The sequence below is a fragment of the Platichthys flesus genome, chromosome 8 (assembly GCF_949316205.1).
Source record: "Platichthys flesus chromosome 8, fPlaFle2.1, whole genome shotgun sequence".
In the NCBI taxonomy this organism is placed as follows: Eukaryota; Metazoa; Chordata; class Actinopteri; order Pleuronectiformes; family Pleuronectidae; genus Platichthys; species Platichthys flesus.
Window position 1 is genome coordinate 14435464 of NC_084952.1, and position 25986 is coordinate 14461449.

Below are 25986 nucleotides of genomic sequence, written 5' to 3' on the forward strand. Positions count from 1 at the left end.
AGTTAAAATTAGTTTCTTTATTGGTGCTTATATATCTGTCACACGTACCTATCGAGAGGTCAGAGGTCGGTCAGAGATTTCTTGCCAATAGACACTTCAGCAGAGCAGGTGTTTCCAAAATGTCACATTTGCACATTGAGGGCAAAAAACAATCAACATGCGAATTATACAGATTTGGGTAGATGGTAAAGGGACTGCATTTATATAATTTTTCCAGTTTTATCGATTAAAGCACAGGTACAAGTCACATACAACCATTCATACACACATTCATACAGCGCTTCAATTCGCAGCACTTTTTCTATCAGAGAACATTCAAACACTGTCAGCACAGCCGGATCCAGTATCTTTCCCAAGGACACTTAGGAACCACTGATGATCTCTGGGTGAATGCAACTGCTTGCGTGTATGTGTGTGAGACATGTGTGACGCACCGCAACAAAGCAGCTCCTTACACAGATGGTATGCATGTCGGATGCCTTCCACTTACTCGTGTTGACATATGTTGTCTTTTCCAGAGCCGGCTGCCGAACCAGTTTGAACAGGACTGATTTGTTCTGGGTTGCTCACGAATTGTTCTTATTTGATGATTAAAAGTCATCATAACGAAAATACGTGCACAGGATTAGTATTTGATACAGAACAGAGACAAGTTTTGAGAGATGGTTTTCAAATGGAGATGGATGAACATCTGATGGACCTTTTTTAAGACACCATTCAATGGGTTGCAGGTGACTTATCCAGTTTCCGTTTTATTGTCCTTGAACCGCTGACACGTGTTCATCTCTCCTGGCAGCTCGGCATGTTTTTCCATCAGCGACGTGTATGGCAGGGGAGCGGTGGGACACGAGTGTGCCAGACTCACCCTCTCACTCGTCCCAGTCAGCTTTGGCTTGGTTTGGTTTGGCCGGCACACCGACTGCACAGTGGCGCAGCTGTGAGTCCACTCTGCGCACACACACTCACAGGGAAACAAAAAAACACTCTTGCAAACAACACACATACACACATGATTCCATAGAGCAGAGGTCTGTGCATTCCTAATTACTCCAGTGACATGGAAACACTACAAAGTAGAAAGCATCTGCCTTTTCCCCCTCTCTCTCACATGTCAACACTAATGCCCTTTTTGAAAAGAGGGAAAGGGAGAGAACCAATTTAGCACAAACCATCTGTCTACCACAGTGAGATAATACATCTGTTATACTGAGGGAGAACAGTAATGTTGATATATTTCCCCAGGAACCTGGAACATGGTTACATGTTGCATTACATCCGTTTTCACACCACTTTGCTTTTTTTATTTGCACTTAAAGTATTTTCTGAAATAAGCGTCTCTCTCTCTCTCTCTCTCTCTCTCGCTCTCTCTCACACACACACACACGCACACACACACAAACAGACACACATCTCTCTCTGTGTTACGCCTTATGTTGCCCTCCATTTCTTTCTGAGCTAATGAGGTAAGTCCACTGTGGCATATTCAAGGTTTTCTGTGTCTCACATTTCTAATTCATAGTGTCCGTCAGCTTTTTCCACAGTTAAAACCTTTTTCCTGCGTTGGTATCGGCTCTTTTGTGTTCTTTTGCTCTTCTTTTTGTTCAAAATCCAACATTAGCTGCACATTATTCCCCGTAAGAGCAAAATCCCACTTTAAGTATTAAATATTCAGTGTTTCGCACCATCAAATATTCAATAGCATCCATTTAAAGGCAGTAACAGTGGTCAGGTCAGGAAGCGAGTGTCGCGCAGTTACCATGCAGCGCGAGGGGAGGACGCATGAAGAGGTTGAGGCATGGATGGATAGATGAATTGCTCTCCTTTCTTGCCCCTTTATCTTCTTCCTCTTCCTGTCTCTCTTTTCTGACCCCTGCAGCCAGTGGCCCACAGTTGAATCCGCTGAGTCCACTAACGGCTCCCTGCGTTAATGTCCCTCGAGGCCAGGGCAAGCGCTCGACCCTGCTCAGACCCCAGCCGAGCCCATCCCAGGCCAGACCGCCACCGCGGCCATCCATAATGCAGCCAATAGTCCCCAGCTGCAGCCCTCACATATCTATATTCCCCCCTACATTTGCTTTCCTCGCCCGCTTACTCTCTCTCCCTGTGTCGGGTTTAGTTGTCCACGCGCTCGTTCAGACACTCAATCAACCATGAGGCGGACAGTCGGCCATCACAGTCATGCAGAACACATAAAACCGCCAGCCGTGTACTCTGTTATTTAAGTGATAGACTGAATTGAGTTTTAATTGAATTTAGATACATCCTCATAATTGCTGACAATCATTACACAAGATATTTACAGTCATTATGAAATATTACAATTGGAATTTACAGAAACTTTGTACAAAATATGCCTGACTTCAATGCCTGGATATTGGGGTCCTTGTTAAGTCGTTTCTGGAGAACAAAACATTGACCCAAAAGTCACTGGTGTCTGGAAGTGCTTTAGTATCAGCAAGTAGATGCCTTTAAAGTCCTTTAAAAATAAATAAAAGAGAGAAAAGTCTTAAAAGTACAGAGTCAGCAAAGGTGTGAATTGTGTTTTCTTTTTTTACCTCAGTTAAATTGCTATTTTCTCTTTTTTTTGACTGAATGGAACATTTGATCTGTAATTCAACTGCAAAAACAACAACAGAGAACCATTTAAATAGAATAAATTTGTAATATTTACACAATAATGTGAGTATTGATTTATAAAAATGAATCTCCTCTTTTTCTTTAAACATGATTTATGTATATCTACAGTTTTTTCAAAACAGAAACCTAATCACAATGGAACGTCATCATACTTCTATCATTCAATTCTACTGATAATGATGATTGTGGATTACCATATTTATGCAGCAACTTTGGTTGCAATGAAACTCCGCTCACCTATCAGCAAAGTTCTTACACCAGCTTAAGTTGTGTTAAAGCCTTTCTCCGCCTCGGAAGCTCCTCACACGATGGCAGAAAATAGGAGGAGTCAAATGTTCTCTTTAAAAAAACAAAAAATAACCAGGTGGTGAAATGGACTTGATTCTGTCAGCACAGCAAAAAGCAAAAAAATTAAACTTGGCCAAAGTTTCAGTGTCCAACAGTCCCGCTCTTTCACTGGATAATTAAGGACCTTCAAGAAACGAGGAAGCATTTCATGTTCAGCATTAGCCCCAAAGGATGTCCAGAGAGAAGATCGCCCCCTGCTGTCCACCTGTTGAAATCCAGCGATGCTCAAAACCATCCACCCAGGTGGGCTGTGCCAAACCAAAGCTGCAGAATGGTAACTGACAGACCAACCTCAAATAGTAAAACGAAAAAGGGTTTGCGCTCCAACGTCATTATGACCGAGATGCAAATGAAATCAAACATAAGCATGCTTTTAAAGGATGTTTTTGATATACAGTAATTATAGGAAAATAGACTATCAAGGATGACTCCTTTAAAATCATTTATAAAGCTTTCCTGGATGCAGACAGCTCGGCTACGAAGTAAATAGATACTAAACAAAACAAATCCTTAAAGTATATGCAAACACAAGCATAAATATTTGATCCACAGAGAGTAAGCTACAAATGACAAATATTAGTGATATATTGAAATTTCTGGAACAGGCACCATTTCTGTCTTTTTAAAACTTGCTCTTCTTTTTCGAGTGTTTGTCAGTCGTATTAAGGTGTTTCCCAGATCCTAAAAAAGTCACTGCTGACTGAAATGTTGGGTGCTGCTGCAGTCCATCCAAAAGTGTTTTTGCATTCTCCTCCCTTTTTTCTAAAATGAACCAGCTAAAAACGTTGGTGCACTGTTCATCTCTCATTCTCTCACCACTCAAATCACCGCTCACCGCTCCTTCTTTATTTCTCTCACGTCCCCTAAAACCCTGTCTCCCTTCCCCTCCCCCCTTCTTTGCATTGCCGCCATTAGCTGGCCGCCTGGACGCTGCCGGGTTTAATGGACGTAGTAGAGCCAGTAGACCACGTTGAAGAAGGAGAAGACGGTGGGGAAGATCATCCTGGACCACTTGTCAATAGAGTTCACGTCGGACAGGTCTGGGATGTTCACCTTGAGCTGGGAGGCTCGTCTCCGTAGGCGAGACTTCTTCTGGGCGTGCCGCTCCAAGGCGCTGTGGCCATAGTTCTGGCGGGCCATGGCTGCCCTGCGGTACTGCAGCGTCGAGCTATCATAGGCCAGCATGGTGTTGCGGGGGTCGCCGGGTGCTCCCAGGCCCCGGGACATATCCCCGGCACCACCCATCTCGTTCTTGATTTCCAAGCCACTGAACAGGATGTTGTCATCAGGAGTCATCTGGATATAAAAACAGGTGGAGCCATGAGAAGTTACTGCCAAAGGGAAATCTTAGAATGTATTTAAATTCAAACTAAGTCTCGTCAAACTATGAACAAGTATAGCTATGATGATCTTAATACTAATTCACTGTGTAAAAAATACTGATGAGGTGCTAGAATGGGCAATGTAAATGAGTCAAAAAGTGTTACTTACATGAAGAATATTTAAAGCACTTAAATAAAGCATTAAATAAATTAGTGATCATCTGTCAATAGATATCTGAGTGATAATACGACCACAAGATTATTAGGTAACAGTCCTGGAAGAGCACAACGCACTCAACAAACTAATTCTCATGGAGAAATCTTCATTGTCATCTCAGAATTTCAACCAGAGTTTGGTTAAAATTCTGTCGATTCACAAGACAAACTGAATAAAAAAGAAGAAAGCAAAGGAAAGGAAACAAAATGTGACAGGAGAAGGTTGAGAGAAATAGTAAAGGACTTTGCAAAAATGGAGGAGAGGCTAAAAAGGTTCGGGGCAGGTCAGGAAAGACGTTGTGGAAAGTGAATTCGGATCAACATTTCTTCATCCATCGCCTGACTTCTGAGGAAAAACCAGCCTTAAATAAAATCCTGTCCCGCTGCAAATGGAGCCCATTTGTATTTTGTTGGGTTTATGAAGCGAGGCCACTTTGTTGGCACTATTCATCAAACTACAAATGATCTCTTTCTCTTATCTCACGATCCTTTTTATCAATTTCTTCACTTAGTTGTAAGAGATTCATCAATTGGCTTTGAGATTGTGCGATAAATTACACTATCTTCAGAGAGGCAACTTATATTTTCTCTTTTTTCTTTTCTTCTTGCCATATTTGTCAGTTCCCAGTAATTTAGATGCACAGCCCAAGTCAAGATTAAATAAGTGCCTGCAGAAATCAAACTGCTAAGCCATGTTTGTCAGGAAAATGCATGAAGAGCAAACCAAGAGAGGGAAAAACACAATGGTGGGAGTGATGATCAAAGTTGCCTTAAAAATCTATAGAAATCAAAGAAATGCACAAAAACTACAGCATTTTCCTCTGATCGGGGTTGATTCAGATTGATGACAATGTTAGTTTTGACTTTCAAAACCTCCAGTACCTTATTTCTTTGCTCGCCTAGTCCTAATGCGGCATCGTCCAAACGAACGGGATCCCACATCAAGTCATATGCGTCAATTTCCCTCTGTTTCATTCTGGCATACACAGCATCATCTCTCTGAACTACATTTCCCACCAGCCACTGCAAGCATACAAAATCAGCACTGTTACTTTTGGGAAATCGTAGCTTGCCACACTTAGAAGAAAAGGGTGTTTTATTTTTATGTTGCTGTTGTTCCCTTCAACTTTAGCAGCTGAGACAGATTTAAAGGGAAGGCTATGGCACAGCAGCCAGAGATTTTTCCCAGGCGCCTTACCCTTTGAGAGACACAGAAATATGGAGATAAAGTAAAAGCCAGTCATTGCTTCTGCATTCACTCTTTCAGATCCTAGTCGGAGTAATAAAGTTGATACAAAAGGCTAAACCAGTGAGAAACGGAGAGCTAGAGCAGGAGTAAAGAGCGCTGATAAAGGTAACCAAGCATTGATCACAGCATCACATTGACCTTGAGAGGAGAAGAAGTTATTTCCTGCCACAGAAACAAACAGACACATTTAATGACACAGCACAGATACCTCTAGAGGAAGTTCCCCTGCACATGTACCTTGCTGGGGTCGGGTCTCAGCTTCTCGTTATTGGCTGTGGCCGCTTTCTCAGCCGCCTTCTTCTGCCGCTGGGGGCCCTGGCCGAAGAAGATGTAGTTGACGAAGGCGTACTCCAGCAGGGCCAGGAAGACAAACACAAAGCAGCCCATCAGGTACATGTCAATAGCCTTCACGTAGGGGATCTTTGGAAGTGTCTCTCGCAAGTGGGTGTTGATGGTGGTCATGGTCAGCACCGTAGTGATCCCTGGAGGTCAGCAGAGTCACATGTTCAGAGAGAAAGTCACATTTTTAGACCCTTCGCATTTTTAATATCACCTGTAAATTAAAATAAAATAAGCCTGTAAAAAGCTTATATTACATTCTAGTTATACTGGCAGTATGGCTTTTTACGGATGTTGATGAAATTCATGTTCAGACATTCATGGTCCCGACAGGATGGATCCAGAAGAACTTGGTGATCAGCTGACGTCACATTTGGTTGGAGAAAAGTTTTTTACCGACCAATTGCTTTTGTCATGAATTGCTTGTTGAGTGTTAGTACAAACATTCATGTCCCCCTGAGGATGAGGCATGACAATTTTAGTGGAAAAATATCGTCCAATCCCCTTGACACATACAACAGATGTTAGCTAACAACAAAGACTGTGAACCCATATGGATGAAAAGAACCCTCGACGCCTCCTGAGACTGAAACTGTGTGTGTGTGTTTATGTTTGCTCCATGAGTAAGGTTTGTATCTGATCCTGAATCCAAATGGACACAGAACAAACTGTAGGCACATATGAAAATGTCACTGTTAACATCTGCTATTAGTCACAGCACGATTCACCTGTTTTTTTTTTGTTTTTTTTACATGAACACATTGTGTTTGATACATTAGTCATCTGCATGCACAATCTGCATTTGGTCAGATTCACACGTGTTATAAATAACCCAGCAGCCAGCAGTGTCACTGTAGCGAGGAGCCTCATCTCTCACTGGCTGCACTCACTTGCTGAACGTTCTCAGGATGCTGAGAGAGAGCATATCTTTAAATCACGTTATCCTGCAAATGCACCGTCTGGGGCTCCAACCCGCATGTGTCCCACTACACAAAACAAATGGTGTGTGACAACAACGACGAACATAAAGCTCAGAGCCATTTCCTTTGCTGCTCTGCGCTGTCATACCAAAGTTAAAGGGAGCTCTGTGGCATTTCATTTTAGTATCAGTGGTTGTTTGACATTGGTGAAAAAGCATTGACTCTAATGTGTTAGGTGCATTGAAGCAAATGTTGCCACTTTTCATCCGGCTGTAATTTACTCGGATGTGGCTCTGATAAGCTGGGTTCTCCGGCCAATGAGAGCCTCCGATAGACAGACAGCCAGAGAGAAAGACTACACGCTTCAAGGTCAAGCTGCAGCGGTTCCCGCTCTGCATGAGTCATGCATATAGTCATCTCTGAACAACAGACATTTAGCTGGGCAGGCTATCACACACTGCTATCATTCACGTGCTCAGAGCTAATGAGAAAAATAGTAAATGCTTGGAAGGTGAAGAGTCAAAATAGAGACCAGGCACACGACAAGACACGGTAACATGTTGATGTGAAGCCACTTTACATGTGAAAGGCCCAGTGAACATTAAACGGCTCTTTTTATGGTCTGTTATCATTTAGCTTTGGGTTATTTCCCCGGGTCACTGTTCAGCAGCGGCGAGGCAATCCTACCCAGGGCCACTCTGGCAGCTGAGGCATCGTAGTTGATCCAGAAGGAGACCCAGGAGAGGATGGTAATCAGGATGGAAGGCATGTATGTCTGCAGGATGAAGTAACCAATGTTCCTCTTCAGTTTGAAGCTGAGGGACAGGCGGGGGTAGGAACCTGAAGGAGGCACATGGAGATAGAAAAATTGCATAGAAATAGATTTTCCTCAAAGACACCCACTAAAAGCTATATTTTCCTTGACATGAGGGATCCTGACATATCCGTCTCTAATACTGACATATTTTTGCGTCCATGTATTTTAATGTAAAAAAGAAGAGCAGGTCACACGCATTGTTTAAAATAAATACCCCTTTTCAAATAAACTTTTATAAATGCAACATGAACACCTGCTAACGCAAATTAAAAGAACAAGATACGAAGATCACTGTTATTTACCTGTTGAGAAGACCACGTTCTTAGAGATGAGTTTATAGTCGACGATAGAAAACTGAGGCAGCTCTATTCTGTCGACTCCGGACACCGCTCCTTCTCCACCTCGCCAATAAAACTCAATGTCATCTGTGGTGTAGCCATCTGCAGAGGAGAACCCATATCCAGGACACTTAGAGAAACATTATCATGGTCCATTAATGGTCTGTAATACATCATAACGTGGTGCAGCAGTGTTAGATATCAACGCCGGGTGATTTTAGCCCATTCACTACAAATGGGCCTTTTCTTTGGAGCATTTCCCAACACAAAGCAGATCTGAGAGGGAACACGATCAACATGCCAAGTCGGATTGTTTTCATTACTATAGAGCAGTGATTCTCAAATGGGGGTACGCGTACCCCTGGGGGTACTTGAAGGTACTCCAGGGGGTACTTGAGATTTTTTTTAAATATATTTAAAATTAGCATCCATTCAAAAATCCTTGAAAAATTGTTATTTAACAAATATTCAATAAAATATAAGTGTAAGTTCATGAACTAAATTTTATATTCAGTAGGCTTTTCAATTTAATTATCCTAAAAAAACAGAGTCTCCCCCATAACGATGGTTTGACCCAACCTGGCACACGCCACCTGTCATCACCTGTCATCACCTGCCTTGAAAACTTCAACAGTGGAGTCGAGTTGAAGTGCAGCAGCAATGCTGCTGAAACACGGAGGGACAAGTACCAAAGAAGGCGAAACCAGAGCAGAGAGCCTTCCCTAAACAACACCGTGAGAGCTAGTGCCTCCTAGGAGGGGCGCTAAAATGGAAAAGTTTTCCGTTGTGAAGTTAATGATTCATTACAATAAGTCCGCGTCTCTACCGGTACCCTTTCAAAATAAAAGCATGTAATACAAAAGCAGAAATGAAATTGTATGACCCTAAAGCGAGCAAATATGTCACAATAAAATAACAGAAAGACACTTCAATAATATTAACAATAACATAGATTGGGTTATTTACACTTTATGTTTTTTCTGTGGGGAGAGATTAGCCAGCAGTGGCATTAAGCCACCACATCTTCAGCGGTATCTCCAGACAAAACATGAAAGTCATGTTGGTAAGCCACCTGAGTTTTTTAAGAGGAAACTTTCTGAATTCAGGTCATCTCAAGACACAATGCAAAAAGCCTCCCCAAAGCAAACGGAAACAAGCTACCTGTCAGTATTCTTTTCGATCCTTAAAGAAGATATTTTAAGATGATGAATATTAAAAAAATATGTTTTGAGCTAATCTTTTATTTAAAACTAAGTTAATGATTTATTTTTTGGGAAGAAGTGTTTAGCTATAATTAAGTTCATGAGTTCAGTTTGAGAACATATCTTTATTATGATCCCAAAAGAGGTCACTTTAAGTTGATAATTATTTTGAGGTGCACAAATCTTTATTTATATTGAGATAATAATAAAAGTCTTTAGTTATTTTATATCTTTTTATTTCGTAATAGTTCAAGAGAGACCACTACAAATGAGCAATGTTATGGACATTGATGGAGTTTTAAATTTGAATGTGTCTAGTTACAAGGCTTAACAAATCACATTACATCTTTCTTTCAACCAAAAATGCTTTGCGCTGGTTAGGGGGTACTCGGCAGAATTTTTTCTTCGAAGGGGGTACGTCACTGAAAAAAGGTTGAGAACCACTGCTATAGAGAATATTTATATAATTTTTGTGGAGTTGCATGTTCGCCCTGTGTCTGTGGGAGTTTTCCTTGGGTACTCCACCTTCCTCCCATAGTCCAAAGACATTCAGATTAGGAATTAATGGAGGCTCTAAATTGTCTATAGGTGTTTGTATGAGTGTGAACGGTTGTTCGGGGATCCCAGTGACATGTCCAGGATGTACCCTGTCTCACACCGAATGTCAGCTGGGATTGCCTCCAGCTCCCCCCGGCCCCCCCCGGCTCCCCCCGGCCCCTCAAAGAATAAGCGGTGTAGATAATGGATAGAATATTTGTATCTTTGTGTCTTTTCGGGGAATAGTTTGTACTAATGTAAAGTATGAGTATGCTGAAGCAGAATTTCAACTTCCACACTGCACATGAAAAAAATAAGTAACTATAATGAATAATCGACTAACAAATGTTAAGAGCAGCTGCATCCCTCTGTCTGCAAAACCAGGTCATTCTTCCATCTTGAAGAGCGTTTATATTGGGAGAAACACATGCTGTTTTAAAGCTACACACCACCGGCAGCAGCAGAGATTTGGAGCATGATGGGTTTCGTGCCCATGGATGGAAGGTTGCAGTCAGGGGACTCCAGTGTTCCATCTCCCTCCGCTGGGTTCTACATTGTCTGCCTCACACTCCAAATAGAGACAGTAACCTATTCAGATGTGATGAATAATTAAATTGACAGGCTCTGATTTCTTTTAAATTAACACATAATTCATGCTGCCGTGGCGTTGACATTCAAAGTGAAGCTGTACATGGTGTAAATGTTGGGTTTTTACTGTTTGGACGGGAGGCTAACTTCACCCATTTGCTGTTATTTTTTTGCAGACACTTCAACTTGACGCAGGAGGAAAGGCATAGGTTTTACTAATGATAACAACAATTGGTTTGTTCCATGTGAACCTGCATGGACGACACAAGGACCACGGCAATAAAGACGGCCCATAAAGCAGAGGCGGGCAGCAGCCATGGTGGGGAATGGCCCAAGCGGAAGCCTTACTGGGCCCCTGAAATGCCCCGGTCCTGTCAGTAATCTATCTCTTTTTTTTGTCACTTAATAACAATAAGCTTTTTTGAAGAACAGAATATGATTGAACAATTTTCAGAATTTTTACAGTGCTGTGTGTCTTGGAATCAAAGTGATCGAGCTAACAGTAAACATGGAATGACTTAGATGTGCCCCTTGCTGAGTCATGAATTGTGCATGGAGGTTGGACCATAATTGGCCCACATGTATAAATTGTTGCCCCTTGATGGCCCCTGATTTACAAAAAATCCAGATCCACCAATGCTGTCAGGGTTTCTTTTGCTGATGTTGGTCCGGTAATGTAAGATACATCTCCCACCAATGATACTGAGGTTTGGTGTTATTTTTCTATCCACAAGAAAATCATTGTGTTATCCCATCTCACTAGAATGTCTGACTTAACCTGTGGCTCTGTGCTCAGTGCCCGTACGCACAGCGATGAGCAAACACAATAAAGCCAATCACCGCTTTTAACGTTGTGGCTCATATTGTATTTTCTGTCTTCTCGTGTTATTCTTGTGGGACTAACTCAGCCCAGGATGAGTGCACTGATGACATCTGACTGAAAACTTTCAGAGACGATGGTGAAGAACTAAGGGAGCTAAAGAAAAAAGTTTCTGTGTTGTATTTCAACCTAGCAGGAGAATGCAAACATAAAAAGAGTAAGACTTGTGATGATTTGGAAATAATTTACAGTGTTTGTCTATGTGATGGAGCTCCACTGTTGTTAAAAAACTATAAAAGTTTCATTCACGTTATGCAGGAAACACTAATGAATAACCATTACCCGTTACTAATGAGTGGCTACCTGGCTAGTCCCGGACGTTAAAGCAGAGACGGCAAAGCCACAGGTTAAGCAGATATGATCAGAACTAAAAGGAGACAAAATGAAACCCCCCATTACCTTGAACAAAATTGTGGATTTCTCTGGGTTTGAGCATTGTTGGAAACATTTTGGATCATGTTAGTAAACTTGATCTGGTTGTTTTTAGACAACATAATTAAGAATGGTTTCACATTAAATCTTTAAGTTGCTAACAGCTTCACTGTTCAATTGTAATAGGAAATTATTTAGCCTTTTTATAAAAAGGGACAGTAAATATGTATTTGTGTACTATATATTGAGACCAATTACCTGATCGTGTGTGTGTGTGTGTGTGTATTTGGAATTCTATGTGTTTAACGGATCCCTGGTATTTGAGGGGAAGAAAAATCAATGATTGCTCAGCCTGAGCAATATGAGGCCAGTGGCCTGAGTCACAGCAGTGAGCTGCTGATGTATCAGAGGATCTGGGGTTTTAAAGCTTGTGTCTGTTAAAAATGCATCAAGTTTATTAAGGGAAGTGAGAGTTCTCTGGGCTCATTAGTGTGAATAAAATAGCATGCTCTGGCATGCAGTGATTCCAGTGTTAAAACCGTTGCCAGTTAATCCATATGAGATACTGCTTGGTGATCAAAACTGGAGCTGTGTGCGTGTGCATGCTAGTGTGTGTTTGTGTGTGTGTGTGTGTGTGCTGCCTGAGCGAGAAGGAGGACAAAAAAAAGAGAGTATGTGTGATGGTGAGAGAGATAAAAAAGACATGGAGGAAAACAGAAGAGGATGAGACAAAGAAACAGGAGGAGGAATGAAGAAAGGAGTAGCGAGAGGTGGTTCTGACCCGCACTGTTTTTATGCTGCTTAACGCTGCTGGCAATAGTGTGATCAAACCCGGCAAGACTCAGCCCTACACCACATCCCAGCCCCATAATCCTTTTCTCTGGGGACCCAGATAAAACACGCGGAGGACCTCATCTTTCTCTCTCATGTTCCTCCACGCTCCCTCCCTCCCCTGACTCGAGAACACCGGATCACGTACAATTACAAACTCCATGTGAAATTAGCTCTTTGTAGCGCACAAACATGGAGGCAGTTTCGGGAGAAAGCGGCACACAACAGCCACAATCAGCACAGCCCTGAAACGCTGGACCTAATCAGGCTCCTCCATGCCTTGGGAAGCTGTTGCAGCTGGAGTTGAATTAATTAGGCGGGATGTTATCAGTCAGTGAGCCATTAGTGATGTTCCTCTTCTTGATGCGTATCTCTGGATATCTCATCAGCCTTTCTCAGCATTTTACATGCAGCCTTATCACCTTCCCTCTACCTCGCCGCCACTGGACCGGCAGACTGTTTTCAGACCAGACTCCAGGGCTGCGTGTGTATGTGGGATCTGCTTTGGGTTCTACGCTCATGTGTGGGTGGGGGGGCTGGTTGTCAGGGACAACGGTACTTACAGCTTTCGATCTCCAGGGTGCAGTTCTGCTCGTCTAGAGGGTAGCGACGCAGGTCCATCATGCAGGCTGCAGTGGTGGTGATCCTGCAGACGCAGAGTGGGGTGAGAAAATACAGGGTTAATCATCGGAGAGCCAGAAAAAGGCCCCCAAGAACTGTCCTGTTTGTTTTATTCGACCTTCACTCAACAGCGCAACACACACATCGAAGCAGGATATTAAAGACCAAACATGAAACTCTAAAAACAACTGGGTTAAATAGAAAAACCTCATCTCATCAAATGCCACTTTTCAAATCTTGGAAAAATATCAGAGTAGACATTTTTAATCTAAGAAAAGTAAATAAAATGATGCTCCGGTATTTCTTATTCTAAGGATCTCAAAAGAGACGTCCTGCTGATCCCTGCTTTTCCTGAAAACTCACCCTCTTTTATGTCATAACCCCTCTCGACTGTACCCTCACTCCAGCTCTTGGCACTGGACTACAAAACTGCAAAGAAGAAAACTTGTCCCTCTTCACTCACATTCAGCCTTAGAGACCAGTTTGTTGCTGGTTTGTTGCCCCCCACCCCCCCCCCCCCACACAGTTTTATCCCTTGTAAACCCCTTCTTTTACCCTGTTATTTAAATGACTTTTGCTTATATTGTGCTCTGCTCACAAGTAGAAAGGAAATTCTGACCTTATTAGCTGTTTCAAATAAAGGGTTATAGAATAGAAAATAATATGAATTTTCAAAACATTTAAACTGCGATATAAAATCTGCCTTTTGTTATTAATTTGCTTGATTTTAATCCCAGGTTCTTCCCATAGTCCAGAACAGGTTTAAGTCCAAATGGAAAAATAAATAATGACTATAAAAAATAATAACAACATAATATGTATGTTTATAGTTTAATTTTCACTTCTTTATGTAGATGGAGTAAGAGCAGGGTTTAAAAAGCCACAGAGTGTTACACACACGACAAGTTGGCCAGAGCTGAGACAGACTGGCACCCGGCCATGCCAAACCCCCGAGGCCATCTGAGAGAGACAGGGACTAAATCTATAACATCCAAGACTGGTAAGACAAACCTACTTACTTACACACACACACACACACACACAGACACACACACAGACACAGACACACACACACACACACACACACACACTCTGATTGATATAAAATATGATAACAATAACAGCAGCCTGTGGGGAAAAAAATCCAGGTTGAAGTATTTGTCTTGACCTTGGGTTTTGTCTTCTTGTTATTATCAATTCATCAGTTTACTGGTCTGTGAGCAATCTGACCTCGACCAACCAATGGAAAGTAGTAGTAAATTGATGACACTAAATAAAAAAACATTGAAAGAATTAACAGGATATTTTTTTACGTATTTTGATCCATAAAAGTCTTTATAAGGATTCTGCTTTGGTATCAGTTCAACTTGTTTCTATCAACAATCAACATGTAAAATAATTGTGCCTTTATTGTAAAAATTGCTGTTTTGTAAGATGATACTCAGTAACAACCACTTGGTGTTAATGGGAAAAGTTTGTGCTTTCGGTGCTGTGATATTATTGGAACACTCAAACTAAACTAAACTAATGCATAATGATATAATCTATTTTCTGGAAACATCAAATGCGAACGTTTAAATAGAAAAACCAGACTGTCAGTTTTTGGTTAATATAGAAAAGTAAATAGCCTCCTTTACAAATCAAGTTACCTTATCCTTGTTTAAAAAAATATATATAACATCAATATTGTATGTTATTATTTAACACAATCACCTATTCATTATTTTAAATAATAATGGGATATTGGAAGGCTTGCTGCCATTGTTTGAAAAATAAAAGATACGTCAACACTGTAAAGACTACTGTATATTGTAATATATATATATATATATATGTGCGTGTGTGGATGTGTTGCTGTGTGTTTGTGGCGGTCCAAAAATATTAAATATATAAATATTGGGTCTGTGCCCATTTTAGAAATTATTCAAACGCCTTCTAAACCTAAAGCTATAAATAAGAATAAACTGTTCATTGAGCAGTAAAAACTAAATCACAATACCGTTCCTCTCGTAGCTTCAGCTCATCCTGAAGAGTGCTTTGTCTTTAATAATTGAGAGCAAAGTTTATTTGAAATCCTTCTACATAAGACTTGCAGTTCCCCTGGGCCCAGCTGGCAAGTTGGGGATTTCATTTGTAGATGTAGAGATGCACAGCCTCTCTCTCTCTCTCTCTCTCTCTCTCTCTCTCTGTGTCCCTCTCTCTCTCTCTCTCCTTTCTCTCTCCTCTCTCTCTTTCTGTCTCTCAGTCTCTCTGTCTCTCTGCCTCTCCTTTTTCTTGTTCTACGGGCTCTTATGTAAGAGCCAGTTAGCAGGGCCATGGTGCACTGGGGGATTAACACAGGAGTCTAATTTCTGTCCTAGTTTACCTCTTCTATGGCCCCAACTTACTGGGGATGTTGCGCTCGCCCAGAAAGTCACTCATCACTCACCGTCATCACCACCACTAAATCATGGAGGTGGCAGAGGAAGCGCAGGGGAAAAGTGGAAATGAGGCCAAAATGGCAGGGGTAAAAATAACAGCCTATTTATAGCCCACCTACATCGTCAGCAGAAGTCTCCGAGCTTTTTTGTCTGAAACTCTGCATCACTGATCAAGAGCAGCTACACTGCATCCGCCGGCCTGCCTAATTTGTCTAATTCCCACGCATGACAACAAATAAACAGCTAGTGAGGAGCAAGGAGGAGAGATGGGTGAAGAATTGTCAGCATGATTCCCTCCCTGTCTTCACCTCTCCTCCTCCTCCTCATCGTCATCTTCGCTGCAGCTAAATTCTGCCGTGGACCTCTGCAGCAGCAGCAGCAGCAGCAGCAGCAGCAGCAGCAGCAGCAGCAGCAGCCACATTAGAAGCAGTGATCATGAGGCACAGGTCCCTCTCTCTCATCCCAACCTGCCGGAGGAGAGGCCCACTCTGGCAAATCAGGCAGATTCAAACACGCTTCATTTGCTCTGTGCCGGAGCTAATAGGACACAGAGTTCCAAAAAAGGGCTGTTTTGTGTTTTTTTCTCTCAATCTCCCTTTGCGTGTTCCCTCACAGTTCAGGTCAAGCAGTGTGCGTGTGTGTGTGTGTGTGTGTGGATCCCCCCTAAGGGCAGCCTATGCACCTTTATTCAGAATGACCTTGTTTACGGACATAACACAACCACCACGAGTTCCCAGACAGAATCTCATTTCGAGGGAGCTTCTCTGCAGAGACCCGATGGGTTTTTTTTGCAAGCAGGTTAAAAAACCTGTGCAGCCTTTAATTAAACTCACAAATTAGCACCTCGACATTGTCAGGAAGGTAGAAGTTATATTAAGATGGAGAAGCTCCCTCCATTTTGGATAGAGAGGCCGTGTTGAGCTGAGGAAACATGGCACGTAGGACTGTCTCTCTCTCTGCTCAGGCACTGTTGCCAAATTTGAAAAAAAATAAAATGACCACAATGGTTCAACAAAGAGGCTCCTGTGTAGCCTCCAAATCAGAGTGGTTCCTTCTTTCCAGCATGCAGGTGCACATTCAAACAACACACAACACACAAAGCGTCCTGCCTGATCAGGGCTTTGAGAGGAAGATGGATAACATTGTAGGTGAAGCCAAAGCACATATTGATGGTATTGACAGAAATAAGGGAGCTTATTTAAATCCCTCTCTCCCTCCGCTCAGCAGCTTTCTCCTCCTGGCCATGCGATGTCATCTATTGAGCTGCATAGTGGAACACTCCTCGCCCTGACAAAGGAGGACGTCAGTCTCCGAAGCACAAGGATGTGTCCTCTCACGAAAGGAGCCACAATACTCAAAGAGAGAGGAGGGGGCAGAAGAGAGAGAGAGAGAGGGGAGGGACAAGGGAGAATCCTAATAATTTCTCCATTTTGAATGAAGTCTGACCTTCACGTCTCTTTCTTTTCTTTCTGGTTCTCCCTCTTCCCTCAGTCCCTCTCTGTGAATTTTGAGCGACATGCATCAGGAGGCATGCACTGAATGTCTCCCTCTCTCTCTTTCTTCCGGCATAAAATGAAAAGCTAAGTGGGGATGGTGTGTTTTCCTGTTGTGTGTGAGTGTGTATGTGAGTTTGTGTGTGTGTGTGTGTGTGTGTGTGTGTGTGTGTGCTACTGCAGCCCGGGTGGTATGTGTGTTATTGGCTGAGCCTTTTCAGGGGCTGGGTAATTAGATCAGACTGCCTCTCCCCGAGAGTCAGACCGAGCTCTAAAGTGACAGTTGGGAGCACTGTTGTAATTTTCTGCTCCTCCTGATAATTGAGGACCGTGGATTTTGGCAGGACCGGGATGCACTGAATACCGAGGGAATAAGGTGTAAACAACACCCTCACCCTTCCTCCTCCACGTGCACCCCAAAAATAACACTCGCCCACTTGCAAACACCCACCCACAGACCCAGATCCTACACAGACTCACACAAACACACACACAAACGTTTCTCGCAAACTAAACCACGCTCTTATCTATTGGTGGTCCCCGGGTACAGTGTTAGCTGTTTTCAGTTAGTTCAATACATATCCACTCTCACCTCTGAGGCCAATAATATTTTTACTTTCACCACTTATTATGCGACAATTTAGCGAGACAACAACGCACCATATTGTTCCACAGTTACACAAGTATATAAGGTTCAAAAGAAGGCAAACAACCCGTGAAACAATGCAGAATACTTAGTTCTAAAGTTGTTTTATCATGGCATTAAAAACATCGAACTCAAAGTGAATGTATATCGTTAAAAGGCAAGACATAAGTCCGGTTTGGGGAGAACAGTGTGTCTTGGTTTGCGATTCACAGTGTAGTCCAACATATCCTGACTTTAGCCACCCCGCCCTGAGTCACTATGATGTCATCAGGGTCATTTTGGGAGATCAAGATCCTCAAGACACAGAACACAATTATATGACTGAAACTGTTTTATGATGACCAGTAAACTAACCCTGACATAAGGTTGGCATGGTGCTGCTTTAATGTTTGTCTCTGTGAAAAATGAGACTTTTTTTTTTATGCTTTCACTACTTTTCGCATGTAGATTTTGTAGTTTAAACTCAACAGCACCTTGTGCAGATCCAACATGTAAAACATATGATTAACAATAAGATAAAATAGAAATCTGGATTATCCACTCGGCTACAAACAGAATAAATGTCAATAATGTAATTAGTTCTGTTCCAGCTCAAGCAACATTTTATACAATTTACATATAATATGAATGTCACTAAATGAGTGACTACGATGGTACTCAGAGAGCTCACACCTTCACTTAGACCAAACAGTCACCTCATGAAACCACATTAAAATTCCTTCGATCCGGATTTTTATTTGGATCCGCAACCAAATTTCACACACTCAATATCAGTCTCCGTAACGTGCTGAATATTCCCATTAAGATCCATTATAATTCTCTGAAAATGTTGAATTATTTCACAATGTTAAAAAAGGTGAACAACAATTCCTGGATCTGTACCAAAATTCGATTGGTTCCTCCCTGACCCATATCACATTCTTCCGCCAATTTTGTCGAAATCCATCCTGTAGTTTTTGTGCAATACCGCTAACTAACAAACAGGCACTCAGGATGGGTCTCTGAAAGGACATGTGTGTTCACACACATCTTGTTGTCCCGTTGAAGACACTGTGTCTCCTCTCACTTAGCCATCTCCTCCACTTCAACTAAAGCCCTGCTGTTGCAACCAGCCGGCCCGTCTCTACACGTATGTGTCAGCGTGCTCACATTGCACAGGCATCTGGCCGGGCTGACTCTGACAGCAGCTTGTGTCTGGACTTGCTAGCATCAAATAAAACCTGGACCAAACCCACGAACCAAATAATGGAGGAGCCGGCAGGCACCGGCACAAACAAGGACAACATATCGGAGGTAACCACCTCATCTCTCTAGTGCACGCACACCCTCAAATTTTACAACAACCCTCCTACTGCCCTCATGCTTTTTGGGTGTGTGTGTGTTGGGCTTGAGTCAGAGCATTATAAATGACATTTTGTAAGTGTTGAAACAAAATGTAGTGATGAATAATCTGGTGCAGTGCAGATACTTAAATTTTTTAAGCAGTCTTTGCGCAAGATGGACATTTCAGTCTAGAGAGAGAATGAGTGAATGCTGCAACATCTTGAATTAGCAACAATAATCTCATCTTTTAAATACGGACACTAATCTAAGATCATTAGCGTGTGAATTCACACACACACACACTCACACACTATGAAACAGACACACACACACACACACTCAAAGAGGAGGCGACAGATCAGAGGAGCCAGCAGTACAGTGATGGACGGGCTGTGCTAGCCTTTGCAGTCAAATACGACACATCAGTGCAAATACAGATTCAGTGTTTGTATTGAACTGCTACATTATTGATTATAAGATATCAATTATGGATGACAGTCTCCTCAGAGGCATCACAGTCCAACAGCACAAAGAGACGTCTTGTAGACGGGCTGAACTATCCTGCAGAATCACACTCAGCTTGGCTGTTGGTACCACCCTGCTCCATTATTGATCACAGCCATTCAATTATTGACACAGATGGTCATAAGGGGACGTGGAAGACTTAAATATGAAGGTAAAGACCTCCTATATACAGATGGTAAAGAAAAACGGGCTTTGTTGCGTGCACCAAAGTCCTTTCTGAAAATGGAAACATTGCGGAAAGGCAAAAAAGAAACCATGCTGATTTCTGACTATTGACACAGAAGTCTTGTCTGTTTCACAGCTAGAACCAAAGATTGCTGGTATTTGTTGTTCCATTTGTGTATAATAAGCATAATATGCTAAGTTCTGGAAATATTTAGCATATACATTCATATCCTAGATCCATTCCTATCTTAGATCCATTCCTTATATAGATCCAAAACCAAGCATTAACAAGTTCTCCTATCCTGGATCTGAGAACTTACTAATGCACGGAACACAGACTACATCCATAATTATACATTTTCATTTTAAAGGACAAGAATACAGATTTTAGTCGCATCTAGCAAAAGGAGTATTAGCTAATATTAGCTTGAAATCTCGCTGCTAGAAGAGTGACACACAAGCGTGTGTGACAGCCATGAACTGCCATTCCTGATTTTGGCCTTCTCTGGTTGGTTAACCAGACGGAGCACCGTTAAATACTGGAGGAGGAAATGTCTCTGTCTCCAATAAGTCTGCAAAGTCTTTGAGAACACCTCTATATTTTAAGATCTGTTTTAGACTGCATACATATTTATGTATATATTGCATTACACTTTAGCTGCATTGTTGATGTATTCCCCTGTTTAACATTTTAATTCAATTATACAATTTTGATTTGCTTACTACTCCTTTTAAATCCTATATTTCTGAGTGTTGCATTATAAAGCCTTGTGCTTTATCTTGTCATTCTTCTTTTTAACCTGTCAATCATTTCATAAATCTTCTACCTTCCATATCCTTTGGCTGTAAAACCCTGAGATAAACTACTTTATTTTCAGATGCACCCTTTATCTTTAATTGTCCTTTCTTGAAATTCCATCTCTTAACTGTTTTTCAAGCCAACACATAACTTCATTTTAAGTCAATCTGACTACACGTTTCCCATTGGGATCATTTTAGCAATGTCAGTTTAGTTCCCAGATCTTAAATGCTCCTCCTCCAATGCAGCAGCTACCAAAGTGTAGAAGAACACCATCATCTTTTAGTTAAAGGACACTGTGTCAGTAAAATTAAGAGCCCTGATTGTTCGTATTCTAAAGTCCATTTAAAATAAAGCCTTGGTCAAATATGATGGATCAAGTGCAATCACATTACTTTATTATGCCATTTCGTTAATTAATGACATCACAGGAAGAGCAGATGTAAAAGTCTTACCTGAGTCCGTAAAGCACCGTGCCGTCAGGGTGGAGACGGATCATCCTGTTCTTGACCGTGACCCCGTGGACAAAGGACTTCTTGTCGTTAAGGAAGTAGGTGTCGGGGACCCACAGCTGATCCGCCACTCTGTTATCCAGAGTCAGGTTGTAGGCGATCTCAGAGTAGGACAGACGCTTGTCCCGCCATGCTTGCTGGAAGTACATCGTCAAGGTGTAGTCCTGGAGGAAGGAGAAGGGAAAAACCTTCAGTGAGGATCACAGTGAAGCCAACGAGAAACTAAGAATCAGCTTTGTCGTGCCGATACTTCCGGAGTTTCGTGATGTCACGATTCCCCATGTTTCCATTATGCACGGCCAGTTGCCAGCCTGCTACTACGCTAACAAATCCAGCTGAAGAAAGAGCAGAGGCTATTGTTTGGTACACATGTCGGTAGCGCTTGACCAATCACAACAGAGTGGCCCAGTTAGCCAATCAGAGCAGACCGGGCTTCATCAGGAGTAAGGTCTTAAAGTCAGAAGCTAAAACCAGACAGATGCTCAAAAGAGGAGCTGCAGACATGGACACTCAGAGGAAAGTAATGTGTTTTCTAAGCATGTAAACTGTTTCAAGTAATAACCCAAAATTGAATTATGAAGCTGAATATTTCTCCTTTAATCAAACACTTTCTGACGTTGTGTAATTCCACATTAATATCATGACTCAATGGCTGTGTAATGGCACGCTCTACAGACTCAGCATAGTGAGAAGGTCAGCCAAAAGGTTACATGTGGTCTAAAAGGCCACGGCCTGCGTTAGGGCCCATGATGGCCGGGGTTGGGGGGGTTAATATTCAACTATCCTCACTTTATTTTAAGACCATAACCAGAGGGGAGCTTTCTCAGCTGGCTGACTATTGTCTCCAACAAAAAATATCCGCTTCCACTGGAGCGGGTGAAGCTTCTTTCTTATTTATAGAGACAATGCAGCCTCAAATGAAATGCAAAGAGCCAGTGGATCTCTGCAGCTGGGGCTTCCTCCATCTCTCTTTCTGACTCGGCTTAGCTTCTAATTCCACACAATGAGCGACGCAACTGCTGAGAATGAGGAGAGAGTTTTCCAGATTAAACCTCTGTGAAAATAAAAAGCTGCGTTTATACTGAACAGTTTGCTTTTTTTTCACATGCTCAGTGATGTCGCTGCAAACTCCACCACCTCCTCTCTCTCTCTCTCTCTCTCTGTAACGTTCTGTCTCTTTTCTCTGGTTCTCACTCCTAAAGAAAAAAAAAAGACTAACACCCACACAGCCACAGTAAAACACAGGGCCAGCAGTTGGATCTGCTCTGTTACAGTGTATTGCAGTGTAATCAATGAGTGGGAAAACAAATTAAAAAATACGGTCCATGAAACAAGGCCCTTGAGCTTGTACTCAAAACAGCCATCCACTGTACTTATCATCGTGCTTCTATGTTTCCAAGCCCATGTCTTCTTCTTCTATTTTTTTTTAATCACCATCATTGGCGTGACACTGCAAAGCAATTGCCACTCTCATTCTTCGGGTCTTATCATTCATTGCATGCACTGTGCACAGTCGAAACACTGTGCAAAAAGGGCATCTAAAAATACATGAGCTGCTGCCATGTTGATTTTTTTTCAGGAGTGAGGAGTCAAGCGAGGACGACCGCATCCTCATCCTGTTTTTAAAAAGAATTTCCGCTGAACCCTCCTCTCGCACTCGCTCCCTCTCTGTCTCATTATCAGCCTGTCGATCGGATATCTCTATCACCTTTGGGATCGTTAGCCGCTGCCTGCAGGCTCGGTGCACAAAACCCACTGAGGCAGCAGCATCTCCTACAGTACGTCCCCGTCTTTAGCAGCGTCCTTCGCCATGTTGATGAAGGAGCAGAGAAACAGTCTGAGGAGAGAAGAGCGTCACTCTCTCTCTGATTAACTGATTTGATATTGAGCCCTGTGGGCAGGGGCCAAAGGCTTAGGCCATCTAGTTGGTTGTTTAGAGCGCCACCTTTTGGTGGGCTCTGTTTGCCCCTACAAAAAATCCAACATAATAATTAATCCAAAATATTTGTTGTGCGCTTTTCTTAATTTTCTTCCTGGAGGGACCAAATAAAGAAGCTTGTGTGTGCAGCCCTCTTCAGTCACGCAACTTGACAGCAGCTCTGACAGCGGTAGCAGGAAGAGACTCAAGTTTATATAAAAAAATTAAAAAATTTAAAAAAAAAAAAATTAAAAAAAAAAAAGGAGGGAGAGGCTGTGGTCTAGTGGCAGAAACTTGGACTATGGGCAGAGAAGGTCTCTGGTTCGTCTCTGGTTCGACTCCACGGAGAGACAACAAAAGACGAACCTGGATTGATCTGTCCAAAAATCCAAGAGTCTCCCTACCCTGTCTAGTGCCCCTGAGCAAGGCACCTTACTCCCCCAACATCTGCTCCCCGAGCGCCGTACATGGTCGCTCACTGCTCTGTGTGTCCTGCACCAGATGGGTTAAATGCAGAGGTTAAATTTACCAACCTGCATGAGTGTGTTGTGCATGTGTTTGGTATAAATAAACATATCTTAATCTTGCATGCATGTGCACTGTAAGGATATGCAGTTACATACTGTACAACCAGTTATTTTGAGTTTTTTCTGTGTATTACTTCGTATTACTGTGTGTTACTGTGTATTACTGTGTGTTCCTTTGCGTTACTGTATGTTACTGTGTATTACCCTGTGTTCCTTTGCGTTACTGTTTATTACTGTGTGTTAGTGTGCGTCACAGTGCTTATGATGCCATTGATCTAATGTTAAAAAGACATTTAAAGGTCATAATTTCCTATGTTCTTTCAGAGGTGGTGTTAATTTGTATTAGATTGTTGCTTAATTTAAATAATTGAATCGGACGGTGGACAGACACAATCTCTACGGGGTTGTGTGACGGATCAAGAGGGAGCGCAGAGAAGTGTAGCTCTGCCTCCGGGACGGACGCCGTCTCTCCTAACAAGACCAGGTTTTCTCAAAAAAGTTTTCTAATTACCTATTACGCCCACACCATGTCATCACCTGTTGTATTAGGTGGAGGCCCAGAGAAAATGACTGTGTCCGACATGGTTTTTGCAAAAGCACACACCGACTCAACATTAACTTTAGTTTCTCAGTACCGAGTCGCCAATTACCTGAGTTTGTTTATCAGCGGGTGCGTCGCTGAGTGGGCTGGTTGCTCATTAATCGTGGGCTTTTTAAGGGTGGCACTATGCCCCCTCCGGACCGTCACCCAGCCGCTCTGGGCTCCCGGCTGCACGGGACAAGTCGGGAGACTGCTAGTTGGCTCCGCGGCGGCTAGCGCGGGCTGGCTAACTAAAGCTAAGGGAGGTTTTAAGCTGCGGGACCGAGCTTCTAAGTCGTTAAGCCTCGCCTCCATCGCTACCAACACACTGCATGTATTACCTGTGTACCACTACTGTTAAGGGAGGCAGAAGAATAAGTAAACATGAGACACTCGGAGCAAGAGAGAGCAGTGGGGCAAGAAGGAGAGAGAGAAGACATCGCTGCTATATAAGCCTGTTCTCAACAGAACACAGAATCAATAAGCACCTAGGAGTGTGGGGGTTGGTGTGTGTGGGGGGGTGTTTAACTATAGACCGGCGATTTTAGCCGTAGTGACAGAGAGAAATAGCTGTGTTTAGCAGAGGAGATAGTTCAGAGGGCGACCGCCACCAACGGTGTGAAAACAGGAAATGACGTAGCACGCTGACTGTTATGACGTATTACTGTGCGTTACTTTGCGTTACTGTTTGTTACTGTTTATTACTGCGTGTTACTGTGTGTCAATGTGTGTTGTGTCACTGTATTACTGGATGTGACAGTGTTACTGTGAGTTACTGTGTATTACTGTGTGTTACTTTGTGTAGGAGCCAAATTAACCTTTATGTTATCTTTCGTTATTATGTGTGTGTGTGTGTGTGTGTGCGTGTTTGTTTGTTTGTTTGTTTGTTTGTGTGTGCGTTTGTGTGTGTGTGTGTGTGTGTGTGTGTGTGTGTGTGTGTATGTGTGTGTGTGTGTGTCTGTGTGTGTGTGTGTGTGTCTGTGAATGAGTGACACTGTGTCCATAGGTGTTTTTACCCCAACCTAAAGGACACCTGAACTGGACCTGAGAGGCTGAGGGTGGAGCCCCAGAGGATCTACGCGTGGCTGAGAGAGGCAACACCTTTTCTGCGTGTTACTGTGTGTCACTGTGTGTTACTGTGCGTCACTATGTGTTACTGTGTGTCACTGTGTGTTACTGTGCGTCACTATGTGTTACTGTGTGTTACTGTGTGTCACTGTGTGTTACTGTGCGTCACTATGTGTTACTGTGTGTCACTATGTGTTACTGTGTGTCACTATGTGTTACTGTGAGTTACAGTGTAATTCTGTGTGTAACAGTGTAATTCTGTGTGTTTGTTTGCGTTACTGTTTGTTACTGTGTGTTACTGTGCATTACTGTGTGTCACTCTGCGTCACTATGTGTTACTGCATGTTACTGTGTTACTTTGCATTACAGATTTTAACTGTGTATTACTGTGTGGTGTGTTGCTTTGCGTTACTGTTTGTTGCTGTGTATAACTGCGTGTTACTGTGTGTCACTGTGCGTTACTATGTTTTACTGTGTATTACTTTATGTTACTTTGCGTTACTATGTATAATTGTGTGATACTTTGGTTTACTGTTTGTTTCTGTGTTTTACTGTGTGTTGCTTTGCGTTACTGTTTGTTACTTTGTGTTACTGTTTGTTTCTGTGAATTGGTGTGTATAACTATGTTCTACTGCATGTTACTGTGTGTTACTGCACGTCACTATGTGTTACTGCAGGTTACTGTGTGTCACAGTGTGTTACTGCATGTGACTATTTGTTACTGTGTATTACTCTGTGTACCTTTGCGTTACTGTTTATTACTGTGTGTTGCTTTGCGTTACTCTTTGTTGCT

The 25986-nt window shown here is 42.4% G+C and overlaps 1 protein-coding gene across 2 annotated transcripts in view; it reads right to left on the reverse strand.

The window, feature by feature from the left end:
• Positions 1 to 2210: 2210 nt before the first annotated feature.
• The window catches only part of gabrb2a (gamma-aminobutyric acid type A receptor subunit beta2a), a 40930-nt gene continuing 17154 nt past the window's right edge, over positions 2211 to 25986 (reverse strand). Inside the window, exons 4-10 of one of the 2 annotated variants that reach the window (XM_062394557.1) lie at positions 21044 to 21264; positions 13160 to 13242; positions 8151 to 8288; positions 7719 to 7871; positions 6010 to 6254; positions 5406 to 5546; positions 2211 to 4281 (exon numbers count right to left, since the gene is read on the reverse strand). In XM_062394557.1, coding sequence (XP_062250541.1) covers positions 3925 to 4281; positions 5406 to 5546; positions 6010 to 6254; positions 7719 to 7871; positions 8151 to 8288; positions 13160 to 13242; positions 21044 to 21264 — 1338 coding nt within the window. In that variant the 3' untranslated portion in view covers positions 2211 to 3924. The remainder of the gene's footprint in view (positions 4282 to 5405; positions 5547 to 6009; positions 6255 to 7718; positions 7872 to 8150; positions 8289 to 13159; positions 13243 to 21043; positions 21265 to 25986) is intronic. The other variant, XM_062394558.1, reaches the window with a different exon arrangement.